At 34.2% G+C, this 19,771-nt stretch overlaps 3 protein-coding genes and 1 pseudogene across 4 annotated transcripts; 2 read left to right on the top strand and 2 right to left on the bottom strand.

Moving 5' to 3' along the window:
- Window positions 1–1,861: 1,861 nt before the first annotated feature.
- On the top strand, window positions 1,862–7,196 carry LOC143537240 (uncharacterized; annotated as a pseudogene). The gene is made up of 7 exons (XR_013136012.1): window positions 1,862–2,064; window positions 3,783–3,838; window positions 3,922–4,782; window positions 5,133–5,328; window positions 5,400–5,585; window positions 6,613–6,977; window positions 7,056–7,196. The product of XR_013136012.1 is annotated as an uncharacterized LOC143537240 (transcript).
- Window positions 7,197–8,044: 848 nt separating this feature from the next.
- On the top strand, window positions 8,045–13,246 carry LOC143537203 (2-methylacyl-CoA dehydrogenase, mitochondrial-like). The gene is made up of 15 exons (XM_077031026.1): window positions 8,045–8,164; window positions 8,691–8,774; window positions 8,860–8,917; window positions 10,833–10,957; window positions 11,044–11,088; window positions 11,197–11,245; window positions 11,451–11,560; window positions 11,644–11,720; window positions 11,804–11,854; window positions 12,037–12,101; window positions 12,200–12,354; window positions 12,468–12,508; window positions 12,610–12,664; window positions 12,740–12,796; window positions 12,861–13,246. Exons 1-15 carry the CDS (start codon window positions 8,045–8,047, stop codon window positions 13,005–13,007), a joined length of 1,239 nt encoding a protein of 412 aa, XP_076887141.1. The 3' UTR covers window positions 13,008–13,246.
- A 403-nt stretch (window positions 13,247–13,649) lies between these two features.
- Window positions 13,650–14,730, bottom strand: LOC143537224 (isovaleryl-CoA dehydrogenase, mitochondrial-like). The gene is made up of 5 exons (XM_077031041.1): window positions 14,629–14,730; window positions 14,507–14,547; window positions 14,376–14,430; window positions 14,233–14,289; window positions 13,650–14,147 (listed from the first exon to the last, which is right to left on the bottom strand). Exons 1-5 carry the CDS (start codon window positions 14,713–14,715, stop codon window positions 14,001–14,003), a joined length of 387 nt encoding a protein of 128 aa, XP_076887156.1. The 5' UTR covers window positions 14,716–14,730; the 3' UTR covers window positions 13,650–14,000.
- A 66-nt stretch (window positions 14,731–14,796) lies between these two features.
- Window positions 14,797–18,037, bottom strand: LOC143537241 (isovaleryl-CoA dehydrogenase, mitochondrial-like). Its single transcript, XM_077031052.1, has 13 exons — window positions 17,954–18,037; window positions 17,037–17,120; window positions 16,869–16,926; window positions 16,647–16,784; window positions 16,531–16,562; window positions 16,392–16,440; window positions 16,196–16,305; window positions 16,036–16,112; window positions 15,493–15,543; window positions 15,334–15,398; window positions 15,095–15,249; window positions 14,973–15,013; window positions 14,797–14,896 (listed from the first exon to the last, which is right to left on the bottom strand). Exons 1-13 carry the CDS (start codon window positions 18,035–18,037, stop codon window positions 14,797–14,799), a joined length of 1,044 nt encoding a protein of 347 aa, XP_076887167.1.
- Window positions 18,038–19,771: the final 1,734 nt, after the last annotated feature.

Genomic DNA, 19,771 nt, shown 5'->3' on the forward strand with positions numbered 1-19,771 from the left:
AAGTACGAAAATAGCAAGTTTTAGAAAAGTGAAATAGTCATTTGCAATAAATTCAAAAACAGTACTATAGTTGCGTAATGTGACAAACCAATACCAACTTGTAAAATATATTTATACATGTAAAAATGTCAAGTTTTCTGATTAATTGTACCATGATCCTTGAATATCCCTTTCACGGTTTTAAAACATTGATGGAAATGTTATCGGAGTGACATGATAAACCATATATATATATATGTATGTATGGTTGTTTTACAATTTACACTAGTCAAATACGGACATTCGTAATGTGGCTTCCTTGAAGCTCCAAAACCAATAAAACCGCCCCCCACATCATAATGGATGGAGGGTTGTAGACTTTTCGTCCTATAACACTTTTACGTAGGAACACAAAAAGGGGTCCCGTCATTAGTTCAACCAACCTCCGTTAATCACATCGTCTCACTTCTTTTAACTAGTTATTTTATTTATGTAATTCATAATCATCTAATCATTATAAGGGTTTGGATAAATTTTGGAAAAGCCCCCCGTGTCTACATGATGTTGACGTAACATGGAAAAATGACGTTTTTTTGCCACTAGGATACCTTAATAATTTATTTGGAAGATCGATAGAAAGGGTTCCGACTTCCAAAGTTTCAAATGAGTTGTGAATCGATTGATACAATAATCGAGAAGAAAGGATAAAGGAAGAGAACTTTCATTTGATCCCCATTTTTTATGATTTGGAAGTTCGATATTGTTAGCCTTGGTTATAAATACATGGAACCAATCCCTTGATAGGTGGAGGAAGAAAAGGGTAAATGTCCCCAAGGAACATACCAAATCTTATTCTCATAGAAAATGTATACATTTTTTCTGTCTAGGTATAAGAAATTTAAAATTTTTATGAATTTTGACATATTTATAAAAGTAATGATAAATTCTTTTATCTATAAAAATTATTTCATGAAAGTTAATATGTGAAATTTAATAACGTTTCTTCATTACTTGCATTTACAAAACTAAGATCATTTCATCCATAACTAAGACTTTCTAGTTAAATAAAGTTTAGCATACATAAAAATAATAACTATCTATAAACCTCAATACATCGTTGCATGCCTCCATGTGTCGGGATTCACCCAATCATTGTCACTGTCTGTCTCTAATCCTTGCTACGTCTACTGTTTATGCTGCTGCCACTTCATATTAAATTCTCTATACTTTTAATAGGTTTGTTACTAAACACTTTTCTAGTTCTCTATGCTCTATGACTCATTTCTTTTTTCCTTTTTCCTTTTCACTTTACAAAAACCTTTTATTATTTTTTTTTACCATATTTTCTTTATTGTTTGATTTTTATGTTTATATCCTAAATCCTAAATAAAGTTAACCGTAACTTCTGCATTATTTGTGTGGTTTAAACATTGTTTTATTTATTATAGTTTATGAGTTTATAATCGAATCTTAAATCACTCCTTGACTTACCAGGGCGGTAAACCAAATCACTTAACCACTAAGACGCTTAAGATTAATCCAATCTAGTCAAAACTTCCAACGACAAAATCATTCATCCGTCTTATCTAACTATAAAACTTCAAAGTCATTAATCGGTAACAATGACAACCCAACTTCACATTTCATGAATGGCTGTGAAAGCAACACATTTATGCGATTTAAGTAACAGTTGCAAAAATTACGCATAAACTTCAAGTAATCCCCGAGTACTTTCCGCCTTGGGGGCTTTGGCCGAGTACTCGCGACTCGTTAGTCGACATCCGAAACGGATCCCGCGTTCGAAAGACGTGAAAGTGTTGAAAATTTAAAACTCTCTCGAGAAGGTTTATCAATGGCGGACCAGTACAAACCCTAACTCACCAAATCACAACCAATCGTTCCACCATTGGAAGCAGGCGGACGAAAGGAGTCAGCTAGTCCGGTTACAAAGTTCGCCGTGTATCAGAATCCAGCTCTCTCAGATGCCTTAACTACCAACAGCCTCCGTCCGTCCAAGTACACGTTCTTCTTCATTCTCTCTCTGTCGTCTGCTTCTGCTCTTTCTCTAGCTTCCTTCGTTCTCAGGTGTTGCTGTTCGCACACACTCGTTGCTATTGCTTTATGCGTGAATTGTAATATAGAAGCTAATTACAGGTGAATTTGGCTGTTCAAATGTTCGTACCTATTATTGTCAAATTATTATTCAAATTCTCATAGGTAGCAGTAGCTCATGCAATGTTATCAGGATATCAGTATAGTAGATTATTAATATTAATATGTAACATAACAGAAGCACATTAAGAGTTAATATGTGTACCTCATTGTTACAGTTACAAATTGTTGTTTAGAAGTTGAATCCATGTGAATTTAACTGAAACAAATGACTGTTTAGATGTTTTATAATACTTTTACTGTCGAATTTGTATCGGAATTCTTATGCATTGTTATCAGCATATTTGATTAATATTAACCTAACAAAAGTGTATTAGGAGTTTAAGATAGAAAACCAAGGATTTAATCCTGCGTTAATACATTTTGTTTCAGGCACTATACCTCATTGTTTCAGTTACAAATTGTAGCTTAGAAGTTATTTGGAGGCGAATTTAACTGAAACTAATGGCTGTTTAGATGTTCTCGTATTCATACCTGTTATTGTCGAATTTGTATCCGAATTCTCATGCAATGTTATCAGCATAGTTGATTAATATGTAACCTAACAAAAGTGTATTAAGAATTTACGATAGAAGCCGTAGGATTTAATCCTGCATTAATACATTTTGTTTCATGCACTACACTTCACTGTTTCAGTTACGTTTCTGCTTATTGATTGATTAGTAGTTTCTGGTAGTACTCGCTGCTGTACTTTGTTGTGAGATGCGTGAATTGTAATTTAGAAGTTAATTCCTGGTGAATTTAGCTGAAACAAATGGCTGTTTAGATGCTCATACATGTCATTGTCAAATTTGTATCCATATTATCATGCAATGTTATCAGAATAGTTGATTAATATGTTATCTAACAAAAGTATATTGAGATAGAAGCCTTAAGATATAAAAAGATACCACATGAATAACCTAGATTGATACTTTTTCTATTTTACATAAGTTTCTTGCATCCAGCATTAATACATTTTGTAATCAGTATACACATTTCTGTTTATTGCTTGATTGGTAGTTTATGGTATTGCTTGTCAGTATACTTTGGTTTGAGCATATTGTAATTTATATAATAAATCGAGTTGTATTTGACTGAAACAAATACCTATTTAAATGTTCATACCTGTTATGAGAAATAACCTGATCGTCAAATTTGATAGTAGATTCATATGTAACCTAACAAAAGTTACACAAGTACATTATGATAGAAACTGTAGTATCCAAAATCATAGTGCCCGAATTGAAAGGTATATGATAATTGATATAGCAGAATTGGGAAGCAGGGGAAGTTTATTAGATCAAAATTAGAGCTACAAGTGATGAGAAGTAGAAATTACAGAGTGTAGGTGAGAGAGAGAAGATAACAACTATAACAAAATGCTCAACAAACTATTCCCAGTCCTCCTTATATTCAATATTCACCATGCTTTTGATGCCTCAATTCAGTTTGGCTGCCTTAGAATGTGCCGTTTAATCATTCCATTTTCTGGGTGATTGAATGGACATGCTACTTCTTCTAGTGGTTATCTCGGTACTGGGTTGGGCTTGGGCCTGGGGCTGATTATTCATAACATGAATAAGCAAGATTGATTACATAAGCTTCTTGCATCCAAAACTAATACATTCTATTATTGTATACTATTTTAGGGAAAACGATATCATTGACAGCTCCAAACTCAGATATGTTACTCAAGACGTTGCTTGTTACTCAGCTTCTGGTCTTAAATTGTTAATTATTGAGTTGATGTATGCCGTTATGTACTCAATTTTTTATGTTTGTCTACAGATATTTTCTTGAAAGTAGTGCAGGCTGTCACGGCTCTGGTTTGGATTGGATCATTATTTGCACTTGTCAAAGCAATCTCATTATGGAAAATAAAAGCTTCCACACTTGCATCTACCTCCAATAACCAACCAAATCTAACCAACCGACAACGAGAGCTATTGGGAACAAAACCAAAGTTGCAGCAGACTGAATCAAAAGAGCCACCTAAACCTAAAACCAGCACATCACCTTCAAGCCCACTTGTCCCCCTTCACCAACCATTTGTCACTTCGGGCCACATGACCCGTAAAAACAGTGAGAAATTGACTACCAACAGTGGAACCAAGATGCATTCTTTCAACACTCCATCAAAACCACCAGTTTCTCCATCAGTCTATCTTGTCTCCTCATCAAACATAAAGACACCACCGGGCCCGGATCAAAAACTTTCCACTCCTTGGTCAAGTAAACGGGCTTCTTCTACATGAGAGATATCAACCGAACAACAGCTTGAATCATTCTTAGCAGATTTTGAGGAGAAGTTTTCAACTTCTTCTGGTAAAATGGTGACTCCACCTCCTACAGTAAACGGATTTGGTATATCTAGTCCGAGTACCAATACTTCTGGTACGACAAGAAGTACGCCATTAAGGCCTGTTCGTATGTCTCCTGGTTCTCAGAAGTTTAGCACTCCACCAAAGAAAGGGGAAGGTGATCTACCCCCCCCCCCCCCCCCCCATGTCCATGGAAGAGTCAACTGATGCCTTTGACCGCCTCGGTGTTTATCCACAAATCGAGCAGTGGCGTGACCTTATCAGACAGTGGTTTTCTTCAGTTGTGCTCAATCCTTTGCTTTTCAAAATTGAAACCAGTCACATAAAGGTTTGATGCAGTTTGTTATATATGTAGTTTTACTTGTCTGTTAAAGCTGCTTAACTTACTTGTATGCATGCACACTAATTCATCCAAATTGCTTACATTATGTGCATATGTTATTTAATCATTCAAGGTCATTTTGTTACTTTGTTAGCACAACAAAGAAGACACATTTTCAACAAACAACATGCATCTTAACTCTTAACAAATGAACACGAATAAGAAAACCCCGTTCGTTTAGTTAGTGTTTGTTTGTTTCTTCTGTTTTGTTAAATGATTATTTAGCACTGATAAAAAACACTTCACTTAATTTTTACCACTGATTTATTAGCACCTTTTTATTTCTGATTTTATAGGTTATGGAGACTGCTTTTAAACTTGGTATATCTGTCACAATCAGCAAAATAGGAACTGATCTGACAGCTGTAACTACAACAACTGCCACTTCCAGTGAGAGGACAAATGATTGGCAGTCTGCATATACCCTTGATGAAGATGGACTGCTTCTTCAGTTACGCACGACTCTTATGCAAACTCTTGATGCTTCTATTTGTAAGTACCTTTGACTCATTTTTCATATGTTCCATAGATGTTTTGTCAGCTTTGATGTTTTTTTTTTGTAGCAAGGCCTCCACTAGGTGGGCTTCAACAGATGCCAGCTCAGAACCCGTCAATACCTGTCATACAGGAGTGTATAGATGCCATTACAGAACACCAAAAGCTTCTAGCTTTAATGAAAGGTGAATGGGCTAAGGGCTTGATACCCCAGAGTCATATACGGGCCGATTATACAGTACAAAGAATCCGAGGTAGGCCTTTTTCTTAGTATTTTTTTCTTTTTCTATATTAAGCTAGTAAACGTTCTCGCTCGGAAACCATAGAAGTGTTCTCATCGACAGAAAACCAAAAAAATGAATATCGATACCGCTATCTATGTTGTAAAGGATATTAACATGTGTTTTACATCAGTTGAAAACCATAAAAATGAATACCAATACTGGCCAAGATAATAGCGACACGCGTATCTATGTTGCTTGGTTGGTATCGGTTGCGTTTGTCACGGTACCAGGACATTAGCTACACTCGGTATAGTTTATGATCCATAACAATGCTATATTTTGAATACAACTCCTTTTTTTAATAAAATTTATATTGGAACCTTGAGAAAAAATAAGCGCAACTACCTATTTAGTTTTTCTTTTTAAAGTTAACAAATTCAAGTTATAAGAGAAAAATAAAATTACTAAAAAGATAAAAGTTAAATGGGTTAAAGTTGTATCTTTTATATGGTATAAGCGGTTGCAAACTATAAATACAAGTACCAATATCGGTCCTGATAATACTGACGCTGATACCTATGTTTTTCAGTTGGTATTGGTTCGGTTCATCACGGAATTGGTATAGTAACAACACTCGGTATAGTTTACGATGCTAAGAAAACTGCATTATATTTTGCTTTTAGTAGTTTTTATCGGAACACTCACAAAAAAAAAAAATAATGACAACTGCGCATTTAATTTAAAAAAAAGTGAACGAACACAAGTTATTAGAGAGATTAAAATTACTAAAAAGTTAAATTGGGTAAAGACGAATATTGTTTATAGTATAAGGTGTGAATTGAAATAAAATAAACCCAATTATTTGATACTATTTAGTTGTACAATATGCATTAAAGTTTGTAATCTTTACTATTCTACGAATAGTAGAATTCTCTCACAACACCTAGTTTGTTTTTTATTATTTTTATAATATGGTAATTTAGTAAATCATTTAAAGTTCAAGTTTGAGTGCATGAAAATTAAGCTGTGAATACCCATGTGAACCGATATTTTGCAGAGCTTGCTGCAGGAACTTGTGTTAATAACTATGAATATATTACAAACGGAAACAACTCGAGTAAGAAGTGGACTGAAGTTCCAACTGATTCACATCTTTTGCTGTATCTATTTTGTGCTTTTTTGGAACACCCAAAGTGGATGCTACACGTGGACCCCACGTGTCATGCGGGTGTACAGTCGAGCAAAAACCCTTTATTTCTAGGTTTACTTCCACCCAAAGAACGATTTCCCGAGAAGTATTTGGGTGTAATTACTGGTGTCCCGTCTGTGCTTCATCCCGGAGCTTGTTTACTGGTAGTTGGCAAACAAAGCCCTCCTGTTTTCGCCTTGTATTGGGATAAGAAGCCACAGTTTTCTTTTGAGGTATGTATATATAAATTTTGAAATTGTTTATGATGCCGTCCGGTTTTGTAATAAAGTTTTGTTTTATTTTAATTGCAGGGAAGAACAGCATTGTGGGACTCGGTATTGCTTTTTTGTTATAAGATTAAGACAGATTACGGTGGCATTGTTAGAGGAATGCATTTGGGATCTTCAGCTTTGGGGATTCTTCCAATTCTTGAAGAAGAAAACAGTGAGTGATGGTTTTAGCGACGCTTTTGTGTTTAAAAAATGTGCTAACTGTCTTGTGACTATTTTACGTGTCACAAATGGCCGGTTTTAACATGTTTTTCAGCTACTTATGTTAGATTTAATTAAAATTTTCTTCATATTTCTGGTGGCTATTTGTATTTTCCTTATATTTGTGTTTAGGCAACCATATGTTTAGGCCAGAAGGATTTATATGTTGGCCTAACAGAAGCATTTGAATTGTGATTATAGGGGTGTAAACGAGCCAAGCCTAGCCTGAGCTTGATTAGGAGGCTCGAGCTCGGCTTGTTTGGAGCTCTTTTCTAAAGCTCGTGCTCGGCTTGTGAGTCATTTTTCAAGCTCGGGCTTGACTCGAGCTTGGCTCGTTTATTATTTATTAATTGTTTTTATATATTTTCAGAAGAACCTTAAACGAGCGTTGGTTCGGCTTGAGCTCGTGTAGCACCTTTAACGAGCCAAAGCTTGGCTTGAGCTCATGTGGTACCTTAGACGAGCCAAAGCTCGGCTCAAGCTAATTTATGCATTGTGAAATTAATACATGTAACATATAAGTCCCACATTATAACATTTAATAAACAATCCCACCCGAACTTGAAAAAGTGCCACTCTACGAGTGAGTAGACCACATTATAAGTATACAACATTAAAGATAACAGTAAATAATTTATAGCTAGATATATTGAAGTCAAATAAATCCTACAGGCATGACACCTATTTTTATTGAAGTCAAATAAATCCTACAGGCATGACACCTATTTTTATTGAAGTCAAATAAATCCTACAGGCATGACACCTATTTTTATTTAAACCGGTAAATTTGTTATACTTTGTGTTCCAAGATGTTGCTGAGATTCCTGAGATCAAGAGTGCCTGCATCGTCATCAGCAGCAAAAGTTTTCTCTCGACATCACAACACGCTCTTTTCAACTTCAATGTTGTTTGATGATACCCAAATACAGGTTTTCTATTATAATCTACCGAGACAAAGTGTTTTGGCTGCCACCCATCTCCATATCACTATGGTGGGGGCGCCAAGCATCATTACAACCAAATAAAGCATATAAACCCATATTCCGTTATTTGATCAAGCGAACTAATACAAGCATACGGTTAACTGACCCTTCTTCGTAATGCCCAGCTACCTACGTGGTAGTGATATGACACCATTTTTTTTGGTTAACTGATTCCAAACATTATAGATCTTGTATTTCAACTTCACACTTCATATAATCTAGAACAAATATAATATTCGGATCAAGCTAATAATATTTATGCCTGAAAGATCATTCTTTTTACTCTAATATATGTGATTGTGGGCAATTTGAAAATTCTATAAAAAAACATGTAATTATGCCCCCCCAACATGCTAGGATTCTGAGTAATTTTTCCCCCCTCTTTCTATCAAAAGTACTTCAATTCTATAATTTGCTTTAGGTCTTGATTTACGGTTAGTTTATCACGATTTGTTCCAATATCTGATAACAGTTTAAAGAAAGCGTTGCACAATTTGCGCAAGAGCATATAGCTCCTCACGCAGAAAACATAGACCGAACAGATACTTTCCCGAAGGTTTCAAGACAAATTCATTATTGTTTTAACTTTTGTCTTAAAATATTCATTACAAAAAAGAATGACTGTGTATTTCATGGTACAGGATGTGAACTTATGGAAATTAATGGGAGACTTTAATCTTCATGGACTTACTGCTCCAGGTGGGTAAAAAGTCATTTATTATTAAAATGTAAGCAAAATTAAATTTTACATATTTACAAGAAAAAGATTATAAAATATTTTACTCCACTAATGACCTTGCCTAGCCCTTGCCACCAACGTCCATATCCGCACGGCTTGATACTCCGTCGCAATTCTCCACGAGATCCTCTCTTGGGCTTAACCTGATGACACGCACGAGCCAACGATAGGAGCATGTAGATGCTCCTACACTATTATTATTATGAAAAAGTATTGTATTTCGTTAATGCTCAAATCGTAAAAGCTTGTAAAGAAAGTAACCCGGATGTTGAATCAAAGCTTTCCAACTAGGACAACTGAATGATTCGTGTTAATAGTTGGTGGGTTGAACCTGAATATGACAGATACTCATAGGTCGACACGAACATAACCTTGAGTACTGTATAACATCTATCAACATACGAACATGCCATTGTGTCATTTACTTTGAAATTAACACCAAGACTACTATATAAAATCCCAACATTAATGTTGTGTTCCTGAGTGCATTTAACGAAAGAAATGCTTTCCTTTCCTCCTCTTTTTTATCTCTCCATGTTCTTTCCTTTATTTCCTTTAAATTTAGAAGGAAACAAATTCATTTATTTTACCCTTTACTATTTTTCCTCCTCTTCCTTTTCTTTTTTTCCCCTTATTAATGAAACTCGGGACACACATTTTTTTATTTTCTTTTGCTTTCTCTCATTAAATGAAACTTGGGTTATTTCCTTCCAAAAAAAAAACATGGCAGTAATCTTTAACATCATGAAGAAAAAAAAAACAAAAGATAATAATAATAATAATAAACTGAAAAAGGAAAACAAAAAACAAATACCTTAACTAATGGGTAGTTTGCCTTAAAAAATATTTTTATGTAGTGGTCAGGTGTGATGTGATTGAAGCCTTGATTCCCTTGAACCAAGGTTTGATACTGGATTCAAAATCCGGCTATGTGCAACCTTTTAGTTTTTTTTTTTTTTTTTTTTTTTGGGGGGGGGGGGTGGGTTGTCAGTGCTCCAATGTTAATGTCAATGCTATTAAGAGTGGAGTGGTGATGCTCCTCTTGAGAGGTTGGTGTAGATTATGTGTAGTCTAATAGATAAGGTTCATTTACTTGCTTCAAATAAATTAATGGGTAGTTTGGAACCATACCAAACTTTTTCAGTTTTTCCACATAAATGCCTTAAATGCTATTAGTTTATGTAGTGTTGAGAGATTGGAGCTCAATTTTGACTCATAGAACATCCATCAACATTTGAAGAAGAAGAAGAAGAATATAATTTCTTTTAATTATTGTCAAACAACTAAATCTTTTGTGAGTATTCCATGTGTACAACTTCCAACCCTGAGTTCTTAAACCTTTCTGAAATACAACTAACTAACATGACACAATAAACTTTTTGTAAAGGGATATTGAATACATTAAACCTTTTATCATATATCCTGTAATACTCGACCGCTAATTTCAATCAATATTGTATATTTTGCCAACTACAAGCTCACGGATTTATTTTTGGTAATCCGAGTGAGGACTTCCCAAGAGGCTACCCATCATTGTACTACCCCGCCGAACACTTTTAAATGAGGATTTCTATATAATACCATTGGTGACACATTAAGCGAATCCCACATTGTTTAGCATAACAAAAGACACACTTGACCGATGTCCCACCTCAAATGTCATCAACACACTTTGGACGCATTGGTTCTAGAAAGAAGAACTCTACAGTTAAGTATGGTCATATAGGGATAATAAAAAAATGGACGACACAGGAAAAGTCTCCATCAGACAAACCCAAAACAAATATCCGAGCTCTTTGTGACGAAAACGTAAAATGTTAGTTATGATCATGTGATTTTGGGATTCACTAGTCAACGTGTGATTTTTTTTTACAGTTGAATATGGAGGACTAAACGTTGGTTACTTGTATCAATGTATGGCAATGGAGGAGATCAGTCGTGCATCGGCAGCAGTTGGGGTGTCTTTCGGTGTCCATTCTAACGTCTGCCTTAATCAACTGGTTAATTATACGTACCTTAAAGGCTTAAACTTTATAACTATAGTCGAATAACTCATATACGCTGATCATTAAACTTGTTCTTGTAGGTGAGGCATGCAAATGCTGCCCAAAAGGCAAAATATTTGCCAAAGGTTCTACTAACTATAAAAAATAATATTGGTTAATTAAAATATTTTAATGAACTATATATGCAGAAATTTGATTTTAATTTTTTAATAATCATTTTTATTTTATTAAAGCTAATCAGTGGGGAGCATGTAGGAGCTCTTTCCATCAGTGAGCCAAATGGTAATTTATTAATAACTTGTTACTAGATTTTTATTTCAAAATATCATAATTATAAAAGTTTAAAAATGACTGAAAGGGTAAAAAAGGAATTTTTTTTGTTCACAATGTTTAGTTTATGTAATTACATCAACTTTTTATATTTAAATAACTTTTGTAGTTTTTTTTATTTTTTTAAAAATTTATACTAATAAATTACTTCCTGCAGCCGGGTCGGATGCTGTTAGCATGAGAACCAAAGCTGATCGTGTCGATGGCGGTTATGTTTTAAACGGAACCAAGATGTGGAGCACCAATGGGATGATTGCTGATACCATTGTAATGAAATAATCATTATGTTAAAAATTCATAATTATTAGTAACTTTCAGCTACACTGATTAATATTATTTATGATCATCAGGTGGTTTACGCAAAAACAAATGCGGCTGCTGGCTCGAAAGGGATAACAGCATTTATCGTTGAGAAAGGATCACCCGGGTACATATATGTTTAACAGATTTGTTCTTTTTTATATGCAAATTAATATGAAAGCAAAAGTTTTTAGATCGATATATGTATAGGTTTATCGCTTCTCAGAGACTGGATAAACTTGGAATGCGTGGAAGTGCCACGTAAGTATGCCCGCTCGCTCGGTTTACCTTTAAATTTGATGAAAACCATTGTATTAATTATATAAATTGACAAGAAATTATGTGACTTTACTATATTTGAAATATATATATTTTTTAAAATATAAAGCATTTTAGGTGTTAAAAAAATATGATGATACCATCTAACAATTTATGAATCCCAGATGTGAACTTGTTTTTGAAAATTGTTTCGTTCCTAGCGAGAATGTTCTTGGTGAAGAAGGAAAAGGTAACATTTGACAATAATATTTCTCTCTAGTTATTATATATGAATGGTTTAGTATTAATATTACATTTGGTATTAAAAGTTAATTATATGTATTGCAGGAGTTTATATCATGATGTCGGGTCTAGATATAGAACGAACTGTATTATCAGCCGGACCTATTGGCATCATGCAGGCATGTCTTGATGTTGTTCTTCCTTATATCCGCCAAAGAGAACAATTCGGTCGCCCAATTGGGGAGTTTCAACTTATGCAGGTTTCATAATTAATTAAAACTTTTCTTGTTAAAAACGAATTAAAGAAAATTGATATTAACATTCTTATTTTTAATTTATGTACTGATCATTCATATATATTGTGTGAAAATAGGGTAAGATTGCAGATATGTATGCTTCTTTGCAGTCTTCCAGGTAACTTAAAACATTCTATATTTATTCGTTCGGAATGTAATTAACACTTGGCTGTGGTTATGTTTATTGATCGGTTGGTTAATCGTTTTATATGTATATAGAGCATTTTTATATTCTGTTGCTAGAGATTGTGACAATGGGAAAATTGATCCAAAGGTACGCGTAATTTTAAGCTTTTTTTTTTTTTTTTGTCTTGAATTGTATATTAATCAAGAATTGTATCTATTTTAGGATTCTGCTTCTGTTATACTTTTCGCAGCTGAAAGAGCCACACAAGTTGCTTTGCAGGTCCAACAAATTCAATTTTCGCACTCGTACATAACAATTTTTAAACTAATTTTTATTTTTTAAGGCTATTCAATGCTTGGGTGGCAACGGGTATGTGAATGACTACCCAACTGGTCGACTGCTTCGTGATGCTAAAATGTACGAGATTGGTGCTGGAACTAGTGAGATTCGAAGAATGATTATTGGCCGTGAACTCTTAAAACAACAATGACGAGTGACAACATCCGGTGGACTCTTGAATGTTGTTGCAAAGATGCATGGTTGTATCATGTATGTTTGTAACATTGTGTGATCATCATTAGCTGAATAATAAAAAAAATAGTTTTGATTGTAATAAACTTTGGTTAACTTGACTTTTTTATATTTTTGTAACATTGAAGTACTAATAAAGAACCTTTTAAAAAACCGATAGTGAAACCAGATCAATGACCGGTTTTGACTGTTTCATAGTTTTAAGTCGAAACGTGAACGCCCTTGCTCATCACTTACAATCTAATACTTCGTAGCTGGCTTTTTGGAGGTAACCCATCACAATTTGAGAATCAAATGCCTTCCAATTGGGTTAGTTTGGGTTTATTTGTGTAAGATATTTCAACTAAAAGGGTCACGGGTCAACCAAAATTCCATCTTGTTATTTTTGGGCCACTGTCGACAACTTAAAAGAAATTGATCGATGTGTTGTGTCTTAAAGAAACATGACAGGTTTTGGATCGGAACGGATTTGAAATTCATGTTATTTTCAGGTCAAAGCGGGTTGACAACTTTAATGAAATGGATCGATGTGTTTTAGTGTCTTAAAGAAACTGATAGGTTTTGGACTGCAATGGGTTTTGGGCCGGCACTGGTTTCCGCACGAGACGTCCTACGGCATAGAACGAGTTTCAGATCGGAATGGGTTTGGTTCAGATTGGGTTTTAGGCCAGGACAGATTTCGGGCCGAGACACATTTCGGATCGAAACGGGTCCGATTCGTGTTTCGGGCCGACACGAGTTTATGTCCAAAATTTTATAATGCGGCATTTTTTATGTCTAAAATTTTGTAAACATGAATATACTTCATGAAGAAACAGTCAATGCAAGTAATTTACCACCTCATTTCAAAGCAACACTCATTGCAAAGTCAACCATGCATCTTGAGTGACTGATTACATTCTTGAGGTATGTCAATTATAATTTAAAAGGGCTTTCAGTTTTAATCATTTTATTATTTCTCATTGAAGAGTTCACGCCCAATAATCATTCTTCTAATCTCACTTGTTCCAGCACCGATCTCGTATAATTTCGCATCGCGTAGCAACCGACCAGTCGGGTACTCGTTCACATACCCATTGCCACCTAAGCATTGAATCGCCTGCAAAAGTTATATAATTTAAATATAAAACCAATTGGAGTAAATAATAAAATTATGATTTAAAATTGGAAATTTCGGTTTTAACCTGCAGAGCAACTTGGGTGGCTCTTTCAGCAGCAAAGAGTATAACTCCAGCACAATCCTGTAACCGAATGGTACGATTGTCAGTGCACGACGTACAAATTATAAAGCACGTGACACGTTGATTAAGTTGGAACAAAAACGCACCTTTGGAACAAGTATTCCATTGTCACATTGTCTTGCAACAGAATACATATACGATCTGTAAAAATATTGATATAACTGTTAATAAACGTTAAACACGGACATAATAAACGTGTTACTGAGTCACGGTTTACCTTGAAGACTGCAAAGATGTATACATATCGGCAATTTTACCCTGTTTCATATAATTTGTTTTTAATTACGGAAGAATATTGTTTAGTTTGTAATCATATTTAACATGTTACTAATAACTAACCTCCATAAGTTGAAACTCGCCAATGGGGCGACCGAATTGTTCTCTTTGACGGATATAAGGAAGAGCAACATCAAGACATGCTTGCATGATCCCGATTGGTCCAGCTGAGTATAACTCCAGCACAATCCTGTAACCGAATGGTACGATTGTCAGTGCACGACGTACAAATTATAAAGCACGTGACACGTTGATTAAGTTGGAACAAAAACGCACCTTTGGAACAAGTATTCCATTGTCACATTGTCTTGCAACAGAATACATATACGATCTGTAAAAATATTGATATAACTGTTAATAAACGTTAAACACGGACATAATAAACGTGTTACTGAGTCACGGTTTACCTTGAAGACTGCAAAGATGTATACATATCGGCAATTTTACCCTGTTTCATATAATTTGTTTTTAATTACGGAAGAATATTGTTTAGTTTGTAATCATATTTAACATGTTACTAATAACTAACCTCCATAAGTTGAAACTCGCCAATGGGGCGACCGAATTGTTCTCTTTGACGGATATAAGGAAGAGCAACATCAAGACATGCTTGCATGATCCCGATTGGTCCAGCTGACAGTACAAGTCTTTCTAAATCTAAACCCGACATCATCACGTAAACTCCTGAATTTGTAACTTATAGTTATATATCATTCATACTTAAATTTATATATATCAGATATAAATTTATTGTTATTATGATGGTACCTTTTCCCACTTCGCCAAGAACATTCTCATTAGGGACGAAGCAGTTTTCAAAAACGAGCTCGCACCTGAGATTTGTAACAATTAGATAATCAAATGGTGTTCTTTATTTTTTATTAATAACAGACTAGGATTATTTAATTAACTCTAATGTGAACTTACGTGTCACTTCCTCTCATTCCAAGTTTGTCTAACTTTTGGGCAGTACTGAACCTGCATTACAGAGACAGATACAAACATTGATTTAATTTGGGCATACAAAAACTATTTTAGTACTTATTTCTAGGTCTGTGAATGATCCGAACGTTCAATGAGCCTTTTGTGAACTGTGTGACGGGAAGTTCGTCTATGTTTGTGTAATTAATAAACGAGCACATGTCTTGTTTGTCCATTTAAGTTCATGAAGGTATGTTTACGTTTGTTTACATTCGTTAGTACGTATTTAATTTTTTTTAGGCCCAACGCAATGTTGTTCACATACTTTTAATTGGTTTAGCCCAGGTTATGTTCATTCAGTTATATTGTTAACGAACGGACATAAACGAACACGAATACGTTCATCATCTTAACAAATGAACAAGAAAACCCCATTTGTTTAACTGTTCGATCGTTTGTTCGGTTAAACTAAAATGAACGAACACGTTCGGTTCATTTACAGGCCTACTTTTTTCCCAATATAGTCATCAAGATTGACAAAATATGTACCCGGGCATCCCTTTCTCAATAATAAACGCGGTTATCCCTTTCGATCGAGCAGCAATATCCGTTTTAGCATAAACCACCTGATTTTACCCAAGAAAATAATATGTTAACAAAGAGAATACAAATAAACGATGAACATATTAATATTTAATTAAGTAATTACCAGTGTTTGAGCAACAGGCCCATTGGTGCACCACATCTTGTTCCCATTAAGAACATAACCACCATCTACACGATCAGCTTTGCATTTCATACCAACAACATCTGAACCAGCTGATAATATAAAAAACAATAATTAACTCAAAATAAATCTCCAATATAATCCAAAAACAACCAAAATTACTTAAATCAGAAAATACCATTAGGTTCACTCATTGCAAGAGCTCCCACATGGTCCCCACTGATTAGCTATACAAATAAAAGAAATTAAAACCGAAGCCGTAAAATTTCATACATACATAAAAAAAAATAGAAGATTTATTAATAAAAGTATGAAACCTTAGGCAAGTATTTTTCCTTCTGTGCAGCACCTGCAGCATCAACAAACTCATTATATTTAAACTTGCTAAACACGTGACGTATCAAATATTCAAAACAACATATATTTAATTAGCTATTCAGTATTACCAACTGATTAATGCAGAGGTTAGAATGTGCACCAAAAGATAAACCAACCGATCCCGATGCACGGCTAATCTCTTCCATAGCTAAACAGTGATATACATAACCGAGCCCTAGCCCTCCATATTCCTCTACAAAAATAATATTAATATTATGGTCTAAATTTGAAAATTAACAAGAAATTGACAGTGGAGGCTGCAACTCTACGTCTCTACCTGGAGCTGTGATGCCATGAAGATTAAAATCTCCCATTAATTTCCATAAGTTAACTTCCTAGATCATCCACAAAAAAGATATAGAATCAGTTTTTGGAAATTGGTATATATATTTAGCTGTAAAAGATATATGTAAAAACTGATAATAGATATTTCAGAAGTTAAAACCTTTGGAAAATTATTCATTTCGTCTACTTTTGATGCGTGAGGAGCGATATGCTCTTGTGCAAATTGTGCAACACTCTCTTTAAACTGTCATCATTACAAAACATTGTAAGAAATCAACCAAATATCTCCTTCAACTGCTCAAAAGGTCAAGTAACAGAAATAATAATAATAATAATAATAATTACCACACTAATTCAACAAATTTTTTGTAACAGGGAACACAAAATTTCTATATTTTGTGATAAACTCACAACAAATTTTAAAAACTTTTAAAAGCTCTACTTTAATACTTCGTACCACCATTACCAATTGTATACAATAGTTTCTTCTGTGTAACAAACTCCACAAATTTGCCCACTGTTGTAAAAGTCGCAACTAGTCAACGATTAATCGCTAGTCAGCCGATGACTAATTAATTTTTTCGGTAATCGGCCAGAAAATCAGTAGTCGCCTAGTCGGACCTAATTGGACCTTAACCCTGGCCTTAATTCCTGCCAATTTCCACCCCCCTCATGACACACACACACACACACATATATATATGTATATATATAAATTACACATAAAAATGTGTGTGTGTGTGAATAAATAAAAAAATGAAAATTATATATAAAAATTTCCAATCCAACTAATAATCCCGATCAATCGCTAGTCCCTACCCGACCGCCAGTCCATAGTTAGTTGAACAACAATGAATTTGACCTAAAATGAATTTGGCCAAAAGATGATACTAATTATAGGCTTATAAAAGTATTAACAAGTATCCAAACTAACTAGCTACCTAAACACCATAAATACTATATGCATTCATTCTGTCCAATAAATAAATAACGAACTACTAAATTCGTGCATTTTAAGCAACACACACACACACACACACACACATATTCATATTCATGAGAGTAATAAGTAATAACCTGAATCTGAGTATCATCGAAGAGCATAGAAGTTGAAAAGCGGTGTTGTAATTGAAATGAAGCCCTAGGTTTTGTCAACATCATGATAATCGATCGTGTATTGAATTACGAAGGCGTTAAATCCGATGGATACAATTCAAATTAGTTAAATAAGCAAGCAGCAAGATATGAATGAATTATGACTGCTTATAAGTTAATATAAGTAGGCATGGGCAGCAGTAGTAGTTATGGATGTGATTGCCATGTGTATGTGTTGTTATGTAACGATAAGTTAAGAATATATATGTCATTACAAGGCAGTAGCGTGGGTGCATGTCTCACCTTACTTACTACAAATTGTTATTATTATTATTATTATTATTATTATTATTATTATTATTATTATTATAAAGTTATAATTCGTTAGTTTTTGTTTTCTTCCCAAACTCACGATTTTAACCTTTACTGTTTGTTACAGGTTACCGGTTACTTTATTTCTTTCCTTTTCTATTTGTCAAAACCAAACAAAAACATGGATGGTTCGTTAACGGTTTATGTTTTGGTTTAGACGGTAAAACTTAAAAGAGTAAAGTGTCATTTTTGTTCTTTTGTTTTGATAAATAATGCGAATTTAGTTTAAAAAAGTTTATTTTTTGTATATAGACCTTCTAGGTTTTCCAATTCTTGCCAATTACATCCAAATCACTAACCTCGTTAAATTTAATCGTTAAGTCAAGGGTAGACATGTATTTTCACTCTTTCTTTATTATAATACTTATTTCAGTGAACTGCGGTTTGTCCCTGTGGTTTGTCCAAATCTACGGTTTTAGTCAAGTAGTTTCAAATTTGCAATTTACGTCTCTATGGTTTCATTTCACTTGCAATTAAACATGAATTCCCTAATTTCGTTAAATCTGATCGTTAAACCCATCAATGAGCCTTTTAAGCGAGGGGCAGATTTATCCTTTTTTTTCTAAATACATCCCAGCCCTTCATGTGGGGGGCTTGCGAATGAGGACTGAGGTTTATTTTGGGAGAAAAACGATAAATTTGGTCGTCACGTGAGGGGTACGCAGATGTGTTAACGACCAGACTTAATAGGGGTTAACAAATTCAGGTTTAATTGCATGTGAAATGAAACTACAAGGACAAAAAATTTGATAGGGACGAAAATTGCAAACTTGAAACTATTGGACTAAAATTGGAGATATAGACAAACCACAGGGAAGAAACCGTAGTTCACTGAAATAAGTATTATAATAAAGAAAGTGTGAAAAGACATGTCTACCCATGACTTAACGATTAAATTTAACGGGGTTAGTGATTTGGATGTAATTGGCAAGAATTAGGAAACGTGGAGGGTTTATATGTAAAAAATAAATTTTTTGGACTAAATTCACATTAATTGTCAAACCACAAGGACGAAAGTGGCACTTTACTCAACTTAAAACTATGTCCGGTTTCGGCTCTTAAAATAAGGTGGAAACAGTTCCCGGTTTGGTTATGGTTAAAGAACCATCTGAACTGGGTTAATTTAAACTTTAAAAATTATATTTAAAACCCAATTTTGATAGTGGTCTTTTCAACTTTTTGGTGCTTGTGACTATCCATTTTCTCACATTTTTGGTTATACCCAATCCCTTTACAATATCATAAGTGAACATCTTGCTCTTTTCTAAATCTGTTTTAAGATATAGTTTCTAATATTTAGTATCATGAGGCATTCTATCAATTCTCAATGCCCTCCACTATTATTAAAATATAATATATTTATATGATAATATTTTATTTTATGAATTGCCTAGTGTTTCTTGCACATTCTAAGACCACCCGTAGTGG

Source organism: Bidens hawaiensis, unplaced genomic scaffold, assembly GCF_021521415.1.
Source record: "Bidens hawaiensis isolate Kalapana, Puna unplaced genomic scaffold, B.hawaiensis_p1.1 tig00011151_1, whole genome shotgun sequence".
Taxonomy (NCBI): Eukaryota; Viridiplantae; Streptophyta; class Magnoliopsida; order Asterales; family Asteraceae; genus Bidens; species Bidens hawaiensis.